The sequence below is a fragment of the Lactuca sativa genome, chromosome 3, assembly GCF_002870075.4.
Source record: "Lactuca sativa cultivar Salinas chromosome 3, Lsat_Salinas_v11, whole genome shotgun sequence".
Taxonomy (NCBI): Eukaryota; Viridiplantae; Streptophyta; class Magnoliopsida; order Asterales; family Asteraceae; genus Lactuca; species Lactuca sativa.
In genome coordinates, this window is record NC_056625.2 from 26,478,958 (window position 1) to 26,499,815 (window position 20,858).

The 20,858-nt window shown below is 31.4% G+C and overlaps 1 protein-coding gene across 1 annotated transcript; it reads left to right on the forward strand.

The window, feature by feature from the left end:
- Positions 1-19,420: 19,420 nt before the first annotated feature.
- LOC111884184 (uncharacterized) lies at positions 19,421-20,858 on the forward strand. Its single transcript, XM_023880505.3, has 3 exons — positions 19,421-20,037; positions 20,155-20,327; positions 20,422-20,858. Exons 1-3 carry the CDS (start codon positions 19,486-19,488, stop codon positions 20,543-20,545), a joined length of 849 nt encoding a protein of 282 aa, XP_023736273.1. The 5' UTR covers positions 19,421-19,485; the 3' UTR covers positions 20,546-20,858.

A 20,858-nucleotide genomic window follows, 5' to 3' on the forward strand; every position in this document is an offset into this window, starting at 1 on the left:
GTCGGAATGAGAGATCGAGGTCTTGGTCTGGAGATTGTTAACATCGATGTTCTTGCTTCTTCTTCATGGCCGTTACCCTTTCATGTATCTGACAACGAAAGAGAGAAGCCTCGCTGCTTCCTTTGATCGATTTAGAGAGAGAGAGAGAGAGAGAGAGAGAGATTGGGTGGGACCCCTTCCATATTAAATATTATTTATTTATTTATTTAAAAAAAAGTAATTAAAAACCTCATAAATGGTCCCTATGTAGTAAAATGACAAAAATGCCCCTGACTTAACGGCTAAATAGTAACGGAGTTAGCCGGAAGGACCAAATGTAAAAAGTTTTGAAACCACAGGGACCATCTGTAAGGTTTTTTAAACTTAGGGACTAAACTTGATATTTTCGAAAACCACAAGGACCATTTTTGAAGTTTTGTCATATATATATATATATATATATATATATATATATATATATATATATATATATATATATATATATATATATATATATATGAGGTTAGGTTCATGTGAGACCATTATATTTTCTGAGACATGGGGACGCAAACCTAACCATTTCTTTTGAAAATAAAAAAATACATATTTTTAAAATGCAAAGTAAATGAAAATTTTTGAAAAAATAAATAAATATTATTCTCTTCATTTATTTTATCCAAAAAAAATTAAAATTAAAAAAGAAATAAAAAAATTACCGTTTATTTCAAAATATACGTGAAATATTCTAATAGAATTTTAGAATATTATAGTAGAATATTAAACTATAAATATTCAAAAAAAAATTCTAATAGAATATTATAATATTCTAACAAATCTAATAATTCAATTAGAATATTATAATATTTTAACATATCTATCAATTTTAGTACAATATTAGAGTATTCTAATGTTCTAAAAATTCGATTTGATTATTTATAGTGTAACATTCTATTAGAATATTTCACTTATATTTCGTAAAAAAACGATGATTTTATTTATTTATTTATTTATTTTTTGGATAAATTAAATAATGAAAATAATATTTAAAATAGAGTTTTTGGATTTTTCCTTTTATTTTGCAATTTAGATTTTTGTCTTTTTTTAATCTCCAAGAGGATTGACTAGCATCGCGTCAAATGTTTCACAAAATTAGCATGAAACTATACTACAATTGTGGGTTAAAAACGAAAGTATGTTGTCATTAGAGTTAAAAATGTAACTTTGTTGGAATTATGGGTAAAAAACAAAAAGTATGTTGTTATTTTAGGTTAAGAATGAACTATATTGTAGTAGTGGGTTAAAAACAAAAGCATGCGTCATTTTGTGTTAAAAATGAAACTTTTACAAGTATGGTCGTATAATTATTAAAAGTATAAGTGCATCCTTAATTTTGATTGAAAAATGATAAGTACATTGCTATTTTAGATGTTATTTCAACTTAATCCACAAAAACAATACATGTTTTATATACTTTTTGTCAACATATACATGGTTTAATTACTATACTAAAGCCCAACTCTTTTTTTAAAGTTTATATAATTCTTTCAATTCTTCAAGTATTCCTTTTATTGGACGATTTTGCCTTTGTCCCAAAAAATCGAATTCAACCTCAGTGATGTTGCTGATCATGTTTTTTGGATTCTTTGTGATGGGCAAACACTCTTTAAACTAGCCGTAAACCTAAGTGTATGTAAACTTTGAAGCAGACAGGGTAATTCGAAGTAAGTCCCTATGGTTCTTCATGTAACACATAATCATCAAATAATTTAAATTATCCATCAACACCTTAATTAAATATAAGAAACTAAAACAATATAATATTATAACTAATTATTTACTTGCCTTAAATATAAGAAACTAAAACAATATAATATTATGGGTGAGATGCACCTAAAGGCTCATATACAAAACAAAAAAATTGATTGATAACAAAGAAACATTCCTTGATGTATATGCATTTTGAGATCAAAATTTATAGGTTTAACTACATAAAATAGCAATGTACTTTCATTGATTTTTTATTATAGCATCCTATTTTTATTCTTTCCTATTTCAACATTATACTATTAAAACTCTACCCAATTATAAGAATGCCAGATTTCACTAATAGATTTGGGTTGATTTTTCATAGCATGATGATGCGTTGACATAAAAAAGCATAACTTTGTAACAGAAAGAAATGAAAGTTATAAAACACAAATAAACAAAAGTAAATTGTAGAATTTCATGTCAACTTTGTTCAAATTTTGAAATGTAAAACTATTTTACTGTACCTGCGACTAATATGTTGTCCAATAGGAAGTCCCAAGACTGAAGTAGGTGTAGGAAGAGCAAATCTGAAGTTGGCAACATTATGGCTAAGTTGTGTGCTCTTAACAAGCTTGAATTACTTAAAAATTCCAAGGTCTATGGACCATGTTTATTCACAACAACACATAAACTTATAGTTAATTCTTTCATAATAAACCAGATGGACCCCATAAGCTAAAATGAAACTTGGGATGTAACCATTAAAAAAAATAATAACATAAATTGAGTTTAGTTTATGATGCACCTTTGGTTTTCTTGGAGGAAAAAAGGATGAAAAGAACAAGGGTAACAATGGAAACAGTAAAACCACTTATTACTCAAGGATTTGAACCTTCTTACTATGTAAATAATTACTCATGTATGCCCTCATGTACATTTCAACAACCTTTAATCAGAATATTGACTTTATCTCGGACATTTCATCATGCACCTTATGTGAAAACCTTATGTTCTTCCCTTCTAGCCCATTCAAATGTGTAAAGTGTTGTACCTGAGCAAAATACACAATTGGGTAGGTTAGCAATAAGTGGATTTTATCACCACCTTTTCGTTGAGTTGGATTCGTTAAGTGGGGTGAGGCATGAAATCAGGTGGAGGGCGAACTCATTAGAGCGATGGATGACTGTAACTCCTTGAACCCGAGAAATAAATCGAAAATATGTTTGTGGGGTCGAAATACATGTTGGACGATCGAATAACCGGATGTTAACTCAAATCCCCAACGATCCCCTCAACTCCAACATACTCTTCAGACAAAGTTTTCGGCGAAATTGGTAGTGGTGGATACGAGATACCGAAGAACAGCTAAAGATGAAGATTTGATTGGGCTTGATAAACTTCACTACCGATTAGAGGATGTTGGTGTCTCAATTGATAGATGCAAGTACGAGGAAGAAAAAGGTTGGGTATATTAACTTAAATGACGTCGGACATAAGGAATGGGTAGCTAAACTTATATAAGGATACATTCACTTTTCCCATATATATATATATATATATATATATATATATATATATATATATATATATATATATATATATATATATATGAGCTAGGTTCATATGTGGATGAACAACTAATGTGTGGACGTAAGAATTAAATGTGGACCAATCATTTTCAAAACATAGACAAGGGTAAAATTGTAATCTTAACTATTAATTAGTTTTGATATTAAATAATTAAATTATCAAACCCTTTAATTTAGGTAAATTAAATAAAACATAGAAGATGTCAACCTCAACTCCACCACCCCCTCTTTCGCCTAGAATCAGCGGCCGCATAACACACTCTATTCAATCGTCCACCAAAAAATTCAGCAACCCTCTTTACCGCCATCCCTCCACCGGCTCCCACCCTTAACTTCATTTTTCCGGTGTCGGACCCCTTCACTGGCGATGATGGTATCCCAACCTAAGAGGTAAAATCAAATGTGTAATGTTAGTTTCTAACATCGATGGTTCACGCTTCCAATTCCAATTCTAAAATAGATTGTAAAGTCGATTTCTAAAATTATTAAAATGTTTTTTTATACGTGTGGTCTAAATGGAATAACAAAAAATTAGTTTGGTTTTTATGGACCGACAAACATAAAAGAATAAAAAGATCGCTTTGCTTATCCCTTTGGTTCATGATTCACTTCTGTTTTCCGCAACAAATTATTTGTAACCAAAGCAAAGTTTTTGTTTTTTTTTTCTTTGCTATTGTTTGTGGATGTTTTTGCTATTAGATCAACAATGCATAAACAAAAAAATAATATTTGTTTTTTTCTTTTTGTTTGTTGTTTTACCAATTCTTTAGTTTATTGATTATATTGTAGTTATGTGTTGAGCTTATTCACTTGTTAATTTGTGAGATATGTGAACTTTTTGTGTTTAATCAAATCTATTGTTGTATATTTTTATTTTATTCAATAACATTAGTAATTTTTTTAGATTTATATAATATTTTGGTTACAAATATAGTAATGGGTATAATCAAATGGTTATGCTTAACTGGTATTACTAATAAGTAATGCATTCTGATTGATTTTTTTAAGAATCTTAATGTTGCACTCTGATCGAATTTTAGTTAACTATTTATATGTTGAATATGTAGATTGTTCACAAACAACAATACAAAATATTTGGCAAATCAATTGTGGATTATTGCTACCATATCCTTTACCAATCTCTTGAATTGGTTCATAAGTTTTATCAACATTCAAGCATCTTAAGCAAGCCTTATAGGAATAGCTTGAAGAATGAATCAAAGATCGATCACATGTTTGAGAATGTCGCATTTTCTTTAAGAATTGTTTTTGTTATTCTTTCAGAATGTTGTTATTCTTCAAAAATATTTTTTATATCAAGTTTATACAATGTAAATATTTGGTATATTATTAGTTCAAGATATGGATTTTGTGAACTACATTCTTTCAAGAATTGATTTTTTATGAAAAATAAAAAAGTTGAATGGATTTTGTGCATTAAGAAAATTTTGATATCATATTATAAACATAATCTTTCAGAATGCACACCATACTCACTGTATATTCTTTCAAAATGTTTGAATGAAGTAAAACATTATCCCATGAAATCATCTTTTTAAAATGAAGAAAAATCAATTATCCCTTAAAATCATTTTTTTTAAATCTATCTTAATTGACTAAAATACTCCTACAATGAGATTTATGTGATTATTTTATTTTCTTTAACTTAATAATATAGGTAAAATCATTTTATTTAAATAATTAAAATCATTGGTCTACATTCATACCTACATCCACACAGTATATAAAAAGTGTTTCAGTTCTTCTACGACTCTCCAAATTATGTAATTAATCCATATATGTTTGTTTAAAATGCGTTTTATCTAAGTTGGTACTAAAAACTACTAATAAGCTCTAGCAAATTCTCTTTTACCAAATTAATTAACCAAAACAAGCTATTTAAGTTAATTTTAACTTTCTACTAACTTAATTAAAATAAGTTCTTATATAAATCAGAAAAACAATATTATGATCTGTGTAAAACTCCAAATAATATTCAATACTTCTCACAAGCTCGAAAGTGTAAAAATATATGATTTTCAGTTTATATCAAAATTAAAACCCAATGCAGAACTAACCTGATACTTATTACTTATTACCAATTGATTAAAACAATTACATATTTTAACAACTTATTAACTACATTGACTTAATCTAATCATGTAATCAGTATAATGAAAATTAAAAATAAAACATTTATGGAGCACAAAATTGAAACTAATAAATAAAAACACAAATTAAAAATCAAATCTAATGATTAATCACATAAAAGTCAAAGTCTTTGTAGAACTGAGAACTAGGGTTTTTAGCTAGACATAGCTAAATATATTTAAACAATAAAAATAAGACCGTAAAGCAAAAATGAATAAACTAAACTAATTGGTTGAGTCGCAATCTTCAGATCTTTGTAGATTGTCAGAAAACGTCAAAAACGGCCGAGAATCTTTTAATATTCGTCTGGATAGACTATGTAGCAATTTGTCTTGATCTAGAAGTAATAAGGGTATCTATAGGGAGTTGGCAGAGTCAAATAAGGATTCTAAGGTGGATAGGGTCGCGTTTCCCAAAAACGTGTTCGTGAAAAATACTAAAAATTCAGAATACTGTGTTTGGACATCGTTTAATGAAGTATATCAACATTTTGAGAATTTTGGGTCAATACACGATTGTGTAAGAGGCACACATGATTGTGTAATGGCATATTAGGATCGTGTAACTCTTTTAAAGTGATAAAAAAAATCGATTTTAAGGCTCTGGAAATCTTCGAGACCAAAACACGATCATAAACATGATTGTATTTTGGCATAGGTGATCGTGTTTCTTGATCAAGGTCCTCAAATGGTATTTTATATGGTCCAAAAAAAATTGGGATGAAAACACAATCATGTAACTTTGTTGTGATCATGTGATTGCAAAAATGCATGATTCGGACCCGAAAACTTCAGATTTAGTTACTTTAATTTAGCTTCCAGCATCCTCGAGTGTTTTAGATCCATTAAGGGATCGTTTGATAGTTGTTAACTAGGTTAGAGTTGACTGGTTTAGAAGTTGACTAGATTAGAAACTTTGACTAAGTTATTTTCTGACTGAAACTTGTTGTTTGATTTTAAATCTAATTGACTGTGTAAAATTACTATATTACATTCAAACAAATTTTTTTTATAATATTTTATTTATTAGTAAAATTATATTAGAATAAATTACAGAGATCAAGATCAAGTTATTAGATGATGTGTTATTAAGAAATATAACAATTAAACAATTTAATCAATTTGATTCGTAAAAATATGAAACTGAGATCATTAATTCAATCAATATTTCACATTTCGATCCAATTAAACCAAACGTAATTTCCATATAGATAGTCTAAAATATAAAAGGCTTATAATCATTAAAGTGTTAAACTAAAGAAAAATCTTGGTAAAAGACTTGAAGGCGCACATGTGACACCAAAATCATGTCTTTGATTCCAGCAGACCCAACACCCAAATATCTACTATTATCCTTATCGTTTCTCTCTCCCCAAATCATCGATTCTACACGCAATTTCCATTGTTCTTGTGTTTCTACTTACTTAAAGATCTACATCTCTCTTTTTATGAATCAGGATTCGTTTATTTTCCATCGCTAATTCACTCCATGAAATCCCGATTCATAGAGAAAAACAAAACTTGGGTCTTGAGTTTTAGTTTAAGCACATTGAAAAATCGATTTCAAAGAATTGATGAATCGATTTCAAGCATATGAAGAAATCGATTTCAAATAATCAATTTTACAGAGAGACAAGCATTCCTAACCTATCGATTAGGTAAAAATAGGAAAAATCATACCACTTCTGGAGGAGGAGCGATGTGGGAGATTGAAGGAGCATCGAGGGTAAAGCGTGTCTTTTTCTTCATTCTGCTCCAGTCAGCCATGTTTTTCCTTTGGACTGAATCAGCACAAAAACGAGGATCGAATCAACATTTTGGACCAAGTCCAAGATTGTAGTAGAAAAAACAAACGCACAGACCGGAGATTTTTGACCGAGTCCAAGCATTCAACTCAGTCTGACGGTGCATCAAAAAGCCCCTAAGTTCCAAAAATGCATCCAAACTGCTTCTAGAATACTAGTCGTCTTTGAAGTACCTAACAACGACATAAAAATATGAATAATACGGAAAATCTAGCGAAAAACATAGGCTAACCATTATTACACTAATACGGACATGAATGCATAAAATACAATACAAAAAACTACTAAAAACTAATAGAAAAGATGCATAAAATGACATTTATCGTGAAGTTATGTAATATGCTAAAAATGGATGGAAAGTTGATGACCTCTGAATATCTCCAAGTAGATGATCAAATTGCAATATATGCATGTTTTGACACACTATGTGAAGTTTCTTAGCCAATATTAGCAACATTAATATATGAAATATGAAAATAGTTTAAGGGGCGTTTATGAGAAATATATGGAACACTTATAAGTGTACACGTACTCGAGGAAGACGAACCGAGATATTGTAATTGAAATGGAGAAATGACAACCAATATACTTGTTGCTTGCATACTTGATATGTAATTCATTTGTGTATACTGAGTTGGGAATGATCTGTTGTTGATAGTATAATATTGCGTAGTGCTTTAATGTAAGAAAATGGATTACAAGTGACTAAAGATAACTATTATCTTGTTGATGATGGTGACACTAATAAAGAGTGATTCCTTGCACCTTTCATAGGTCAAATATATCATTTGAATATTTGATTAAATGGGCAGAAACCGGAAAAGGAAGCTTGTTGTGGTCATGCTTTATGTGCTCAACTTGAGTTCTTAATATAAACCAAAAAACGGTTTTAAACCTAGATTTTCAATATTGTGGAAGACAACTAGTTGTCTCACTTTCAAACTCTATCATACAAGAAAATCCTCATATAAAGTCACACATAAAGATGTTATAGCGTAGTGTGTTTGGCATGTGTAACATGTTAGTCGGAACAATACAAGTGGTTTTGGATTAGATTATATGAACAACATGCTCGAAGCACCCTATCCTATTTGTAAAATACATATTCTTTCAAATACATATTCAGGTAGGCAATTTCATTTATTAGTCCATAATCATTTTTTAAGTTTTTTCCTTTTATTTGTATATGATCATTTTTTTAAGATGCATAAACTTACAACAAAATGGAGAAGTAAGAAATTTCCTCATTACTAGGAGTTATGTCGTGTAATGGGAAAATATCATGAAAATGGAAGAGATGCTCACATTAGTTATATTATATCCAAGATAAATAGAGTGCAACAAGAGCATTTCAATCAAATACAAAGAACCAGAGATGGATTATACGATATAAATACGCCACTGAACTGTTGATGATTTTAGTGTCACCATGTCATTTTAAGTAACTCGAACTAACATGTGAGCTAAGGGGCTTCATGATTTTGTACTCTAATACATGTACGGGGGTTGTGCGGAGTGCACGCATGTATAAGATCGAGTCCGAAGTCGGTTCGACGACTAGTCGGGGGTCCGGGGTTTCCAAAGGGGCAGCGCCCCTTTGGCGGGGTCTAGGGACAGCGCCCCTGGCGGGGTCCAAGGGGCAGAGCCCCTGGCTGGGCTGTCATTAATATTAGGGTTGGGCCGTCATTAGTTGCATGTGGGAACTTAATGGAAAACTCAATTTCTTGAGGGTGATTATGGTAAAACTAACGAAACTCGTTAGTTTTGGTAACCCTAATCCGGATTAATATTACTGGCTTCCAATGCAATTAATGACGGCCCAACCCTAATGAAACCCTAATCGTGTTTAGTATATAAACAACTCTTCTTTTCAGAAGGGGGTTATGTTCTTTAGCACTCGTTTTTCATCACACATTCACATAACCTTTTAGCATAGTGGTTTACGTTTTCTGTGCCTAGAAATGTAAGTGTCCACTTGGATTATCCTAGGCTGAAAATCTTGTAACCCAGACATAAGGTAGAAATATCAATTCGAAAAATGATATCACGATCCAAGTTGGTATCCAGATCTCCACCACAAACCCTAATTTTCCCAACATAAACAATCCTTCATATGCTCATTCTAGAGAAGAATCAAGCATACAACGAAAGAGAAAAATACAAAACAGTTGGGACTTGTGATCCTTTTATGAAGAGCTCAAGAGCTAGTAAGATTCGGCTAAAATAATTGGCTAAAAGATTAGGGAGGTATTAAACATTTGCGAGAGTTTTTGGAACATAAAGCAATAAAGATGTAACTTCATCACAAGGTTTTTTACGAAGATGACCGAAATTGAGGGTTTGACTATTTGTGAATGTGCCAAGGTTGGATGTAATCTTTCACAAAATGAGAAGTTTATGGAAAGTTCTTAACGATGATGAAAAACGCAAACTTGGATGGATGAAGAACGTGATTGCTAATGCTGCTTCATATTATATATGATGAAATTTCGATGATTTATATTTTTTCAGTTGGCAATAGTAAAAAGAAATGTGTGTTTTTTTTTATTTAGCTAGCGCAAACATTGATATATACTTTTACGAAGCTATTTTCAATTTATTTATATTTTTAGCCGGATAAAAATATTGATATTCTAGTTTATTTAATTAATGCCATACGTATATATATTTTTTTCATAATATATGTTTATTATAAGAAAAAACATCATAAATGGTCCCTGTGGTTACCCAAAATCTGAAGTTTAGTCCCGTGGTTTAAAAACCTCAAAGATGGTCCCCGTGCTTTCAACACTTTTGATATTTGGTACTTTTTGTTAACTCCGTTAGTTTTCTAACGTTAAACGAAGGGTATTTCCGTCATTTAACTATCCAGGGACCTTTTATGAAGTTTGTTTTATTTTATTTATTTAAAAAGAAAAATAATTAAATTTAATATCCAATGGGTCTCTCTCTCTCTCTCTCTCTCTCCCTCTCTCTCATGTCGTCTTCTTCCACCTACACAACCAACCTGTCTTCACTTCCTTTCTTCCTAGATGCAACAATCTCTCTACCCAATTGTGATCCATAACTTTTAAAGCTTCATCTACCACCTAATCCTCCAAAAACGAAACCCACATTCTTCGTCTTCTCCATCAAGGTCTGCTACCAGGCTCCGACAAGTGAGATCGATGTGTCAATGGTGGTTGCCCATCGATCACCGCCGTATGACCAGATCCACGCCATTGAGCGCCGATCGGATCATACGAGTCACTGATTTCACTTTCCCTTTTTTTAAGAATCATAACAATCAACAACTTGTAAGATCGAACACAAAAGAAAACTATTTTCACTCACTTACAAGTGTGTGAGTGTGAAATTTCCAATCGCTTCTTGTGTTGTTTCTTCAGACTCTTTTATGTTCGCTTTCGTTCATCATTCTACTTTCATGTTACTTTTTATAATTTGTCGCATGTAGATTGGATTTGGTTATAAGGAGGCTGTGATGATTTCGTTTTTTGTAGTTGATATGAGCATCAGATTGGGGGGGGGGGGGGGGGGGGGGGAATGGTGAAATTTCTCCTGTATTTTTTTGGCAGGGCAACCATTGTTGCAGCCATGACGATGATAGCCCTTAATTTCTAGCCCTCAAGGATCTGTGGCAAGAGAAAGACACAATAGAAAGATTTCAGGGAGAAAGGAAGTCGTACAAGCAATTTCAGTCTTCTTCATTCTGTTGATACTGATCTGTATCTGATTATAGTGAATACATTTTCAAACCAAATGAGAGAGGGATTCCATATTTGGGTTTGATTTTCTTGCTCTGTATTTGATTCCAAATCTAAGTATCTGTATCCTTGTCTTTATCATTCTATGGTTTATCAAATGGAGATATAAGTCATACCCTTTTCCGGTCATCTTCACGCTGCCATATCACAGCCAACACCACCACCTGAAATCGATTACAAGAGGAAAAAGGGAAGAGAGAGTATCGATATAGGGCTACGGAGAAACAAGTGCATAACAAATTTTTGTTTTGGTGAAATGTTTTGCATGATAATTTGGTTTGATAACAAAGGAAACGAGAGAGAGAGAGAGAGAGAGAGAGAGAGAGAGACCCTTAGATATTAAATTTATTTTAAGAAAATAAATAAATAAAAGAAAACTTCATAAAAGGTCCTTGGATAGTTAAATGACAGAAATACCCTTCGTTTAACGCTAGAAAGCTAACGGGGTTAACAAAAAGGACCAAACATCAAAAGTTTTGAAAATACATGAACCATCTATGAGGTTTTAAACCACGGGGACTAAACTTCAGATTTTGGGTAACCACAATGGCCATTTATGATGTTTTTTCTTATTATAACTTTTAATTGGATAATGTTATGAAAATTTTAAATTATATGGATTTTGTGTCAAGGTATTTTTGTAATTAACAAAAATTAATTTCATTCATTCCTTGATTATTTTTGTTATTCTTAACTGGTCTTAATAATGTTTCGTTACATTCAAATACAATAATTAACTTGTTGATTAATCGGATCAAGGCCGGTCCTAGGCAATTTGGGGCCCGGGGCAAAAAAAAAATTAGGGCCCTAATAAATTTTTTTTTAAAGAAGGGTGACGTCTCTAGAAATTTTTATTAATTAATAAAAATAATACAATTGAAGGCTGGAGACTGCCCACGTATAAAAAGAAAAGACTTCGCGACAGGCCCTGGAAACCAAACAACCTAGCATCTAGTACAAAACAACTAAATTAAAAGGCGTGCTCTGAACCCTAATGCATAAACATCACAAATAAAAACTAAAGAAATAAGTGATAAAAGGCAACCAACAAACTAGATAACAGGCAACAAACAGATTAACAAATAGAAGAAAGTGTTCTTTTGTACCTCATGTTGTTGGCTGCCTGTGATGCTGATATTGTGAGCCTATAAATAACTTTTAAGCACTTGTCAAATGCCAATTGAAAAGGCTCCGCAGTCACAACATAAAATTCTGAAGTTAAAAACAAAAAAAAACAAAGAAAAAGGAAATAAACATTCTTACATTGAAAAAACTGAAATTAAATAATTGAATAACAAATTAACTCTAAAAAAATCAAGAGACCACTTACAGTGAGAGTTACAAGGATTCACAATCACTCAATTAGAAGGTAATAAACTTGGATTTGGATAAGTTGGATTCTTAGATTCTATGCAGCATAAAATTCTGAAGATTAAAAAATTTTCATCAAAGAATATCAATATACCACAGATTCACAGAAAAATTAGAAATTTCAATTCAAGTTATAACTTACAAAAACATAAGAAATTTCACAAATCACAAATTCACAATCATAGATTTCGGTGGAAATACTCAGAGTCTCAGATGCTAATGGTCTAATGGTCTGGTGACTAGCGATTCTTAAAATCTCAATGGTTTGGTGCTATTCCAGTCTTTCCATAAAAAAAATGAAACTTGGAAATCGAAAATAGAAGGGCAATAATCAGGAATCGTGAAAACTGAAACCAAGAAGCAAATAATCGAATGTTGAATGTCGATTTGAGAATCAGATACCCTAAATCAGAAAAGATGTTGAATCGGAGAAGAAATCAGAGATCGAGATCGATTCGACTGAAATTGAATAAGAAATAGAAGAAATTTGAGTTCTGACCGTTGCTTACCTTATCGAATCCGGAGAAAACGTTTGGATTTTCCATAGAAATTGATCGTTGAAGATTTAATTCACCTTGGAAGTCGGACATCATCTCTCGCACGCCAGTCGCGATCGCTCATTCCTCCCGCTTCCTTTTTGGGTTGGTGCATGATAAGAGGATTGGGCTTCAATAACCCATCCAATAAGCTTAAAACTAATGGGTTGTTGCTATACATTTAATATAAGAAATATAAAACGGTGGCCCTTTGGCATTTGGGGGCCCAGGGCGGTCGTCCAGCTTGTCCATGCCCATGGGCCGGCCCTGATTAATCGATTATTCTTATAATTTGTTTGTTTTCCGTAATAGGAAAATCAATATTAATCGAGCCTCACTGTTATTAAGTTCAAATTTGGCTACTCGATTGCAATTTTTTGTTAGCTTTTTGCTAATTCGTTTTTATTTATAAAAAAAAAGTTTATATATATATATATATATATATATATATATATATATATATATATATATATATATATATATAGATTTAGGTTCATATATAAACATTATATATTGTGTGAATGTGTGACCAAATATGGTCCAATCATTTCACAAGGTAATTTAGGAATCTTCGAATGAACTAATTTATTATACAAAAATAACAAACACATAAATTAGGAAGGAGAATCAAGATACGTTATATATTATATAAACGGTGAAGGTGATGGTCCGAACCTAATTTCTCCCTCTCATTTTCTTCTCTATGTGTGTGTGTTTGCCTTTTTTATCATGTTGGTTCTCAAGATTGTGATGGCTATCAAGATGATGGTGATAATGTTATTTTCTGGATTGCGAAGAAGGTGATTGTAGATGGTGTATTGGTGGTGGTATTATCATCAATTTTGAATTCCATTAGGGTTTTGGAGAAGAGGATGGTGTGCCCAGTGAAGAAGATGGTAGATTTAGGTGTGCTTGTTCAACAGATTCTTTAATAATATTTCCAATGAAGAATCTCACATGAACTTTGAGAGAAATATGGTTCACGAGATTCATGATTTCCAAAATCCCAGAAGAAAGATAAATTTTGATTTTTTTTCTTTACATGCATTCTTTTATTGTTTTAGAATTGTTCCATTACCATTAAAAAATTTATTCAGATAGAATCTCTGTTTATGTCAAAAAGAATTTTTGATTTTTGATTTAGGGTTTTTGTTTGTTAGTTAGTCGTATTTATTCAATAGATTCTTCAAGAATGACTATTAAATTACCAATTTTATAGACGAATGTATGATATGGTATCACTAAATACATTCTTCAAGAATGTTCTCTAAACTCTTAGTCGTAATCACATTATTGTAGGGTGTTTTTACATACTTACAGAATGTGATAGTGTTTATCTGAACAAATTCTTTGAGAATGTCTTTTTTTAATATTATGGGAAATATAATAGAAGTATAAAGTTATAGATATATGTTGTATCTTATAATAATGGTTCTGATGATCGTTTTATAATATAGCAGGTCATTATTCTACTGAAGAATATGAAAAGGCCAAGTTGATGGTTTTTAAAGCATTTCATGGTTACAAGGAATCGAAGTATGAGAAGGGGGTTCTGGAAAACCAGAAACCATGTAATAGTATAATAGTAGGAAGGAATGATGTGTAAGTCATGAATAGATGCAAAATTAAGAAATACATGTTTCTAACTGAAGTTATAAAGAGGAATATATATTTATAGAATTGCAAAATAGTTCTCTGATCATGATAGTAGCAATTATCTTATAAAAGCAAATTTTCATTGGAATTTTGGTTTCATTTGGAACAGAATTTTGTTTTAATGTTTCTGTTACATTTTTGTTTATTATATTTTTCACATCTTGTTTTTCTTTTAATAACGTGATTACAATTTCAATCAATTTGTATTGTTATCTTAAAATAACTATATAATTTTTTATCTTCGTTCTTTCTTATTAATGTCTAAGTGGAATAGTGTATATTCTTAAAGAATATATAATTGTATAAATACATTTATTCTTAAAGATTGATATGTCAAATGAATGTTCAATATCAAAAGAAATGAACACTATCATTGCAAAATGATATGTACAAGTACTGGATATTACAAATAAGGATGACAAGATCAATCAATCTTTGCATGCATTTGTAATTCGATTACAACATATAATTAGCCTTTTATTCAAACTACTTGTCATTTTCATATATAAATCAAATTAAAGTATCTAACTACAAAATATTAGGTTCAACTTCTTCTTTTTCTTCTTGTATTGATACTTGTTGTAGAGATTATGCTTCTAAATTAACTTGAGACCGTGCTCCTTGTATATATTCACCTGCTAGATTTCTTTTAAGTTTCGGTGCTCCTTGTATATAAACTTCAACTACAACAAAAAATTTAATCATTCACATTGATTTTTAGTAACTTCTTATGCTTATTCATGTTGAACTTCTTCTTCTCCTATTAACACTTGTTGTATATATTCTGCTTCTATATGGGTGAAACATATACATATAAATTCGAATTAAATACATGTTTGCATTCTTTAAGTATATAGAAAATATCATGTGACATATATGAGTGAAGAAAACATAATAATTTTCTAAGTACATACCATATAGATTCATGCTATTTTTTGTTTGTAAAAGAAATAAGGAAAATACGTTGCTATTCTAAGACAAGTATATTTAAAAAAAATATTGACTAAGTCTTGTTAGTTTATTGTATTCTGAATAATTATTTTACTTTTAAAAAATGAACTGAATCCATTATCAACCATTTACACACATAATATGTGACTCAATATTTTAAATGTGTAACTAGGTGATTGAACAAATGACCCCATAATAATCAAAGACAATTACAAACTTATAAACACTACATTGTTTAAATTGTCTTGTTGCCATATATTCTTGTAGAATTAAAAACACTAATATGTTTTACTTGCCTTGTTGTGATATATTCTTGTAGAATTACAAACTATAATATGTGCATACACAAGTAAAGACTACTACGTTTACATATCATAAATTCTTGAAGAATAATTTGTCCCAAAATAAAGTTTTTTATGGGTGCATCAGCCATATTTCAGAACTTCGTTTTGAAGTTCAACCGAAGCTTTGAACTTGATCGATGTCGTCATCATTCTTGATTCTCGGCAATGTTCTTGACTTCCAAGGACCTCGTCGTAGTGTTTATTTAGGTTAACAAGATTATTGTACGCTTCTTCTATTTATACTGAGTTCATGATTCTTTCATTGCATATCGTATGTACAGATTATAATATTTCACCATGTTTTCCCAATAACAAGGAATGATAGATAATGGAATGAGAAAAAATGGAACCGTACTGAAATTAATTCGGCTATTCCTTTTTTAAATTCCTACATATTGTTAAAGAATTAATTAATTCTATCCATTCTTAGCATTAGATTTTATAATCCAACGGCTCATATGAAGTCTTACAATCACATAATAGTTAGGTTTCACATTTAATCCTAACCCTATATATATATATATATATATATATATATATATAGAGAGAGAGAGAGAGAGAGCTAGGTTCAAATGTTTCTAGCAAATATTGTGTGCCTAAATGCACCAATCAGAATTTAGGAAAAAAGAAATCATTAATTAAATAATAAAGGGTAATTTAGTCATTATGTATGTACAATTAATTATATTCCAAAATTATAATCCCTAAAATAATGGGTCAATTTCCCTTTAATAGCATTTAATCAAGATAATTAGTTTATAAACCCTTAAAAATCATCGTTCGTTTCATCATCGTCACCATAAAATGCCGACTTCCACCCAAGCAAAAAATCCTTCATCCTAGGGTATTGTGTTCTTCCCTTTTCGATCCTGGTAAACACCCTCTTCACCGACGACCCTCCACCTGCAGCCACCAATCCCTTCGTTTTTCCGGTGTTGGTCCCTTGCACCGACGATGATGGTGTCGCAACATATGAGGTGAAATCGAATATGTAAACTCGATCTCTACAATCGACGGTAAATTTCCTCCTGCTAATTTCTGACTTTACAATCGACCATCTTCCATCTCCTTCTTCGATTAAAACAGTTCCTTTTTGAAATCAGAATCGACGGTAAAACAGTTTCCATGGGGCTTCATTCTTGCTCTATGGGCTTTTTATCCATCGCCACTAAAGACCCTCACTTCCGATACACTGTTTCCACAGAGAAAGATCGAGTGGGAGAGAGGTAAAAAGTCAACACCGCCACCACCCTACTATGCACATCCAATTACCTTTACCACACTGGTCGATCATTGAAGCCTCGATAGCCTCTATTTCCCATTTGTTTATCCCATCTTTATGTTGTTTATGCAAATCTCAATTTACATGTTGTTTTAGTGGCTTACAAGTTGTCCAAGTGTTTGATAATAAAACATGCCTTCCAAGTGTTTGATAAAATGTCAAAAAGAGAAATTTTTTGTGTAAAAGATGCCAGTTTGATATGTTTTTTCATATCGATTATTCTGTTAGAATATTCAACAAAGAATGTTAAGAATATTATGCAACAAGTATATTATTCTGTTAGAATATTCAACAAAGAATATTTATATATCTTTATGTTGTTTATGGAAATCTCAATTTTCATGTTGTTTCAGTGGCTTACAAGCTGTCCAAGAGGAAAGTTGATGAGAAATTGCATTTACTGCATAGCTTCCTTTTAGGAAAACGAACAAAGGTATAAATCAACAAATTAAACAATCTTTTTATCTTTTTTATATATGAAATCTAAGCTTTTGTAGCTTCTGAATATTATGCAACAAGTATATTATTCTGTTAGAATATTCAACAAATAATGTTAAGAATATTATGCAACAAGTATATTATTCTGTTAGAATATTCAACAAAGAATGTTATTTGTTTAGTCACATTTTGTGTTAACATGATCTTTTCATGTATTTATATTTCAAATGTTTTGTTTGTTGGATATATTCTTGATAATACGAATTCTTTAAGAATATTCAAAACCATTCTGCAAGAATAGTTTATTCTGTAAAGAATATTATTGATGTATTTTGATATAATTGTAGTTAATTATTTATATGTTTAATGTGCAGTTGTTACAAGTGTATCACTACAAAATATTTGGCAATGAATTTGTGATAGAAATGACTTGAAGACCTGATGGAAAAGGCTTGAAGAATGAATTAAAGAATGATCACACTCATTGTTTAAGAATGTTGTTATTTTTTAAGAATTACTTGTTATTCTTTCAGAATTATGTTATTATCAAGAAAATGTTTATTCTTGATAATATGTTGTATAATTCTTTAAGTATGTTTAATATAAAAAGTATATTGAATGAAATAATATTCTGCAAGAATAAACCGCAAATATATTTACTAGTTTACTGTTGACTTTTTGTCATTCTGACAGAATAAAATCGGTTATTATTAAAAATAATATTAAAATTTAATTAGAATTAATTTAAAAAATTCAGATTTTTAAAAAAAGAAGGGAATTAATGATCCCTTAAAATCCGAAAATTGCTTTTTTTTTAAATAGGTTAATTGACCAACATACCATTTTGCTGAAATTTGTGTGATTATATGATACATGCTACCCTATGGTAATATCATAGACCCTCAGATCATGACTGTTGATTCTATTCATCCAGTGGTCCAGATCTGTGCATTCTGGCACACAATAGTTACTAGAAACAATATAACCTAACCGTGTATATATATATATATATATATATATATATATATATATATATATATATATATATATATATGACAACATCAATATTATTATTTATTACCTTGTCTGTTATATCACTTGATTTAATTCATTCAATTCCATCGTACTAAAGAAACTAATAATTACAAAATTCGTACCAAAATATCATGCAGATATTATTAGTAGGAAGGAGGCAATGAATCAAGATAGGGATCATATTCATATGTAAACGTAACTAACGTGGGGCATCGCTTGGCTGCTACTCATTGCTTTTTTATTTCAGACCACATGCATCTGTCTCACTTACTCCAAACCGAATGCGCCCATAAGTTTTGCCTTATATTTTCTTTTTCAGTAAAAATTAAATCCAAAACGATTTTTAACTTTGCATCTACTTTAATAATAACTTCAACTTATCACTTTAATATTAAAAATAGATGGATTAATTGAAAATTTGTTATCGTTTTTAAATGTAGTTTACGTAATTCTCAGTAATTTCAAAGTATAAAATGCATAAAATGAAAATTAAAACAAGAAAGTAAAATACGAAAATACCCGTACAGTGTAAGGTGGGGTCCAGCTTTAGCATGTGAAACGCCGTCTTGAACGGTGGCACTATCCACGTCACCTCGTGTTCACGTCTTCTACGTGATTAAACCCCTTTTTGAGAGTCTACGTTTCCGTCAACAGTATGCACATGTGCCCCCATACACTCTCACGTGCATCCTTTTACACGTGTCCTCTAATCTAACCGACGCCGTTTATTAAACGCTTGTTAGAATCCATATATATACAAACCTCATAAACCCTTCACACACAACACAATCACTATCTATCTTATATTTATATTAGAAATTTTGATTTTGATAAAAATGACGGGTGTACTTTTCCGGACCGGTTCAGGACCGATTCACTCGTCCCTGTTGCCCGGTTCAGCGAGAATCGCCGTTCCTCTTCGTCACGATTCGTTTTCCGGTGGTGAGAAGATGGATTTTTCGGGTTTGTGTTTGGAGGTTAACAACAACAACAGTCGTCGGAGAATCACTAGAGCTATATCTGAGCCGAAGGAAATTAATAGACTGAGGTCAATCAGTACGGGATCGCAAACTTTTCCGGAAATGTTACCGGAGGTGGATGAGGAATCGTTGTCGGATGAGGATGTAGTTGGAAGTACTGGAACGTTGAAGTTTGCGGAGAAATGTTTTGATCGGATGAGTTGGATACCGGGAAGTGGAATCTCAGTGGAGGAGACGCAGTTTTCCGGTGTCGGTAGTGGAAGTGGACGAGATCGCGATGGTTTCGGTTCAGGAGGTTCTTCTTCCGATCGCGAACGGAAGAAAATCGGTGAGTACTATCTTCAAATGTTGAAGTCGAACCCTAACGATCCTCTTATCCTACGGAACTATGGAAAATACTTGCACGAGGTATACATAATTAATTCGATCCTTTTACGTACTTCTCATTCTTCTTTCAATCGACAATTAAATTGGTGAATCTGTTCTTATATAACTAACTAAGTTTTTGTGTTCTTGGAAGCTCAGGTAGAAGGAGACAGTGTTAAAGCGGAGGAGTACTACGGAAGAGCGATACTAGCGAGTCCTGGAGACGGAGAACTTCTATCGTTGTATGGTAAACTAATTTGGGATACAGAGAAAGACGGAGAGCGAGCTAAATCTTACTTCGATCAGGCTGTTAGCGCATCTCCTGATGATTGGTACGTTACGTTCATCATCGAAACAGATTTACACGAAATAATTCATAAATGTAATGAACTAACTGTGATCGATCTGGAAATTACAAAATGGCAGTATGGTGATGGGATCATACGCGCAATTCATGTGGGAAGCAGAAGAAGACGAAGATGACGAAGAAGAATCTGGATCTAAGGTGACGTTGCTTCCTGCATCACAACCGATGGTTTCAGCGTTCTAGGTTCGAATCCATCTTATTTCAGATTTTCTCTATCTCGATCTCCTCATGCAGTTGCAGATAGATTGACGATGATTAAGTTGCTAACATCGATGTACGTTTAAGTATATGAAAAATATAACTACTTCAAAATAAAATCGGAATGATTATTATCTGATCTAATTAGCCTGATCATAACTTTAGATCTTCCGATGCTTTTATCAATAGGAATGAATTGTATTCGATGAAAGAGAGAAATCTGAAATTGTACAGAGCACGATGGCTATGGTGTACGGCCAATCAGTTTAATAAATTTAAAGCTCTCCTTTAATTTTTA

Coding starts and splice junctions, on each gene's coding strand:
- LOC111884184 (XM_023880505.3), top strand. CDS start 19,486: ATGACGGGTGTACTTTTCCGGACCGGTTCAGGACCGATTCACTCGTCC. Junction 20,038..20,154: donor ATGGAAAATACTTGCACGAG/GTATACATAATT, acceptor TTGGAAGCTCAG/GTAGAAGGAGACAGTGTTAA. Junction 20,328..20,421: donor AGCGCATCTCCTGATGATTG/GTACGTTACGTT, acceptor ACAAAATGGCAG/TATGGTGATGGGATCATACG.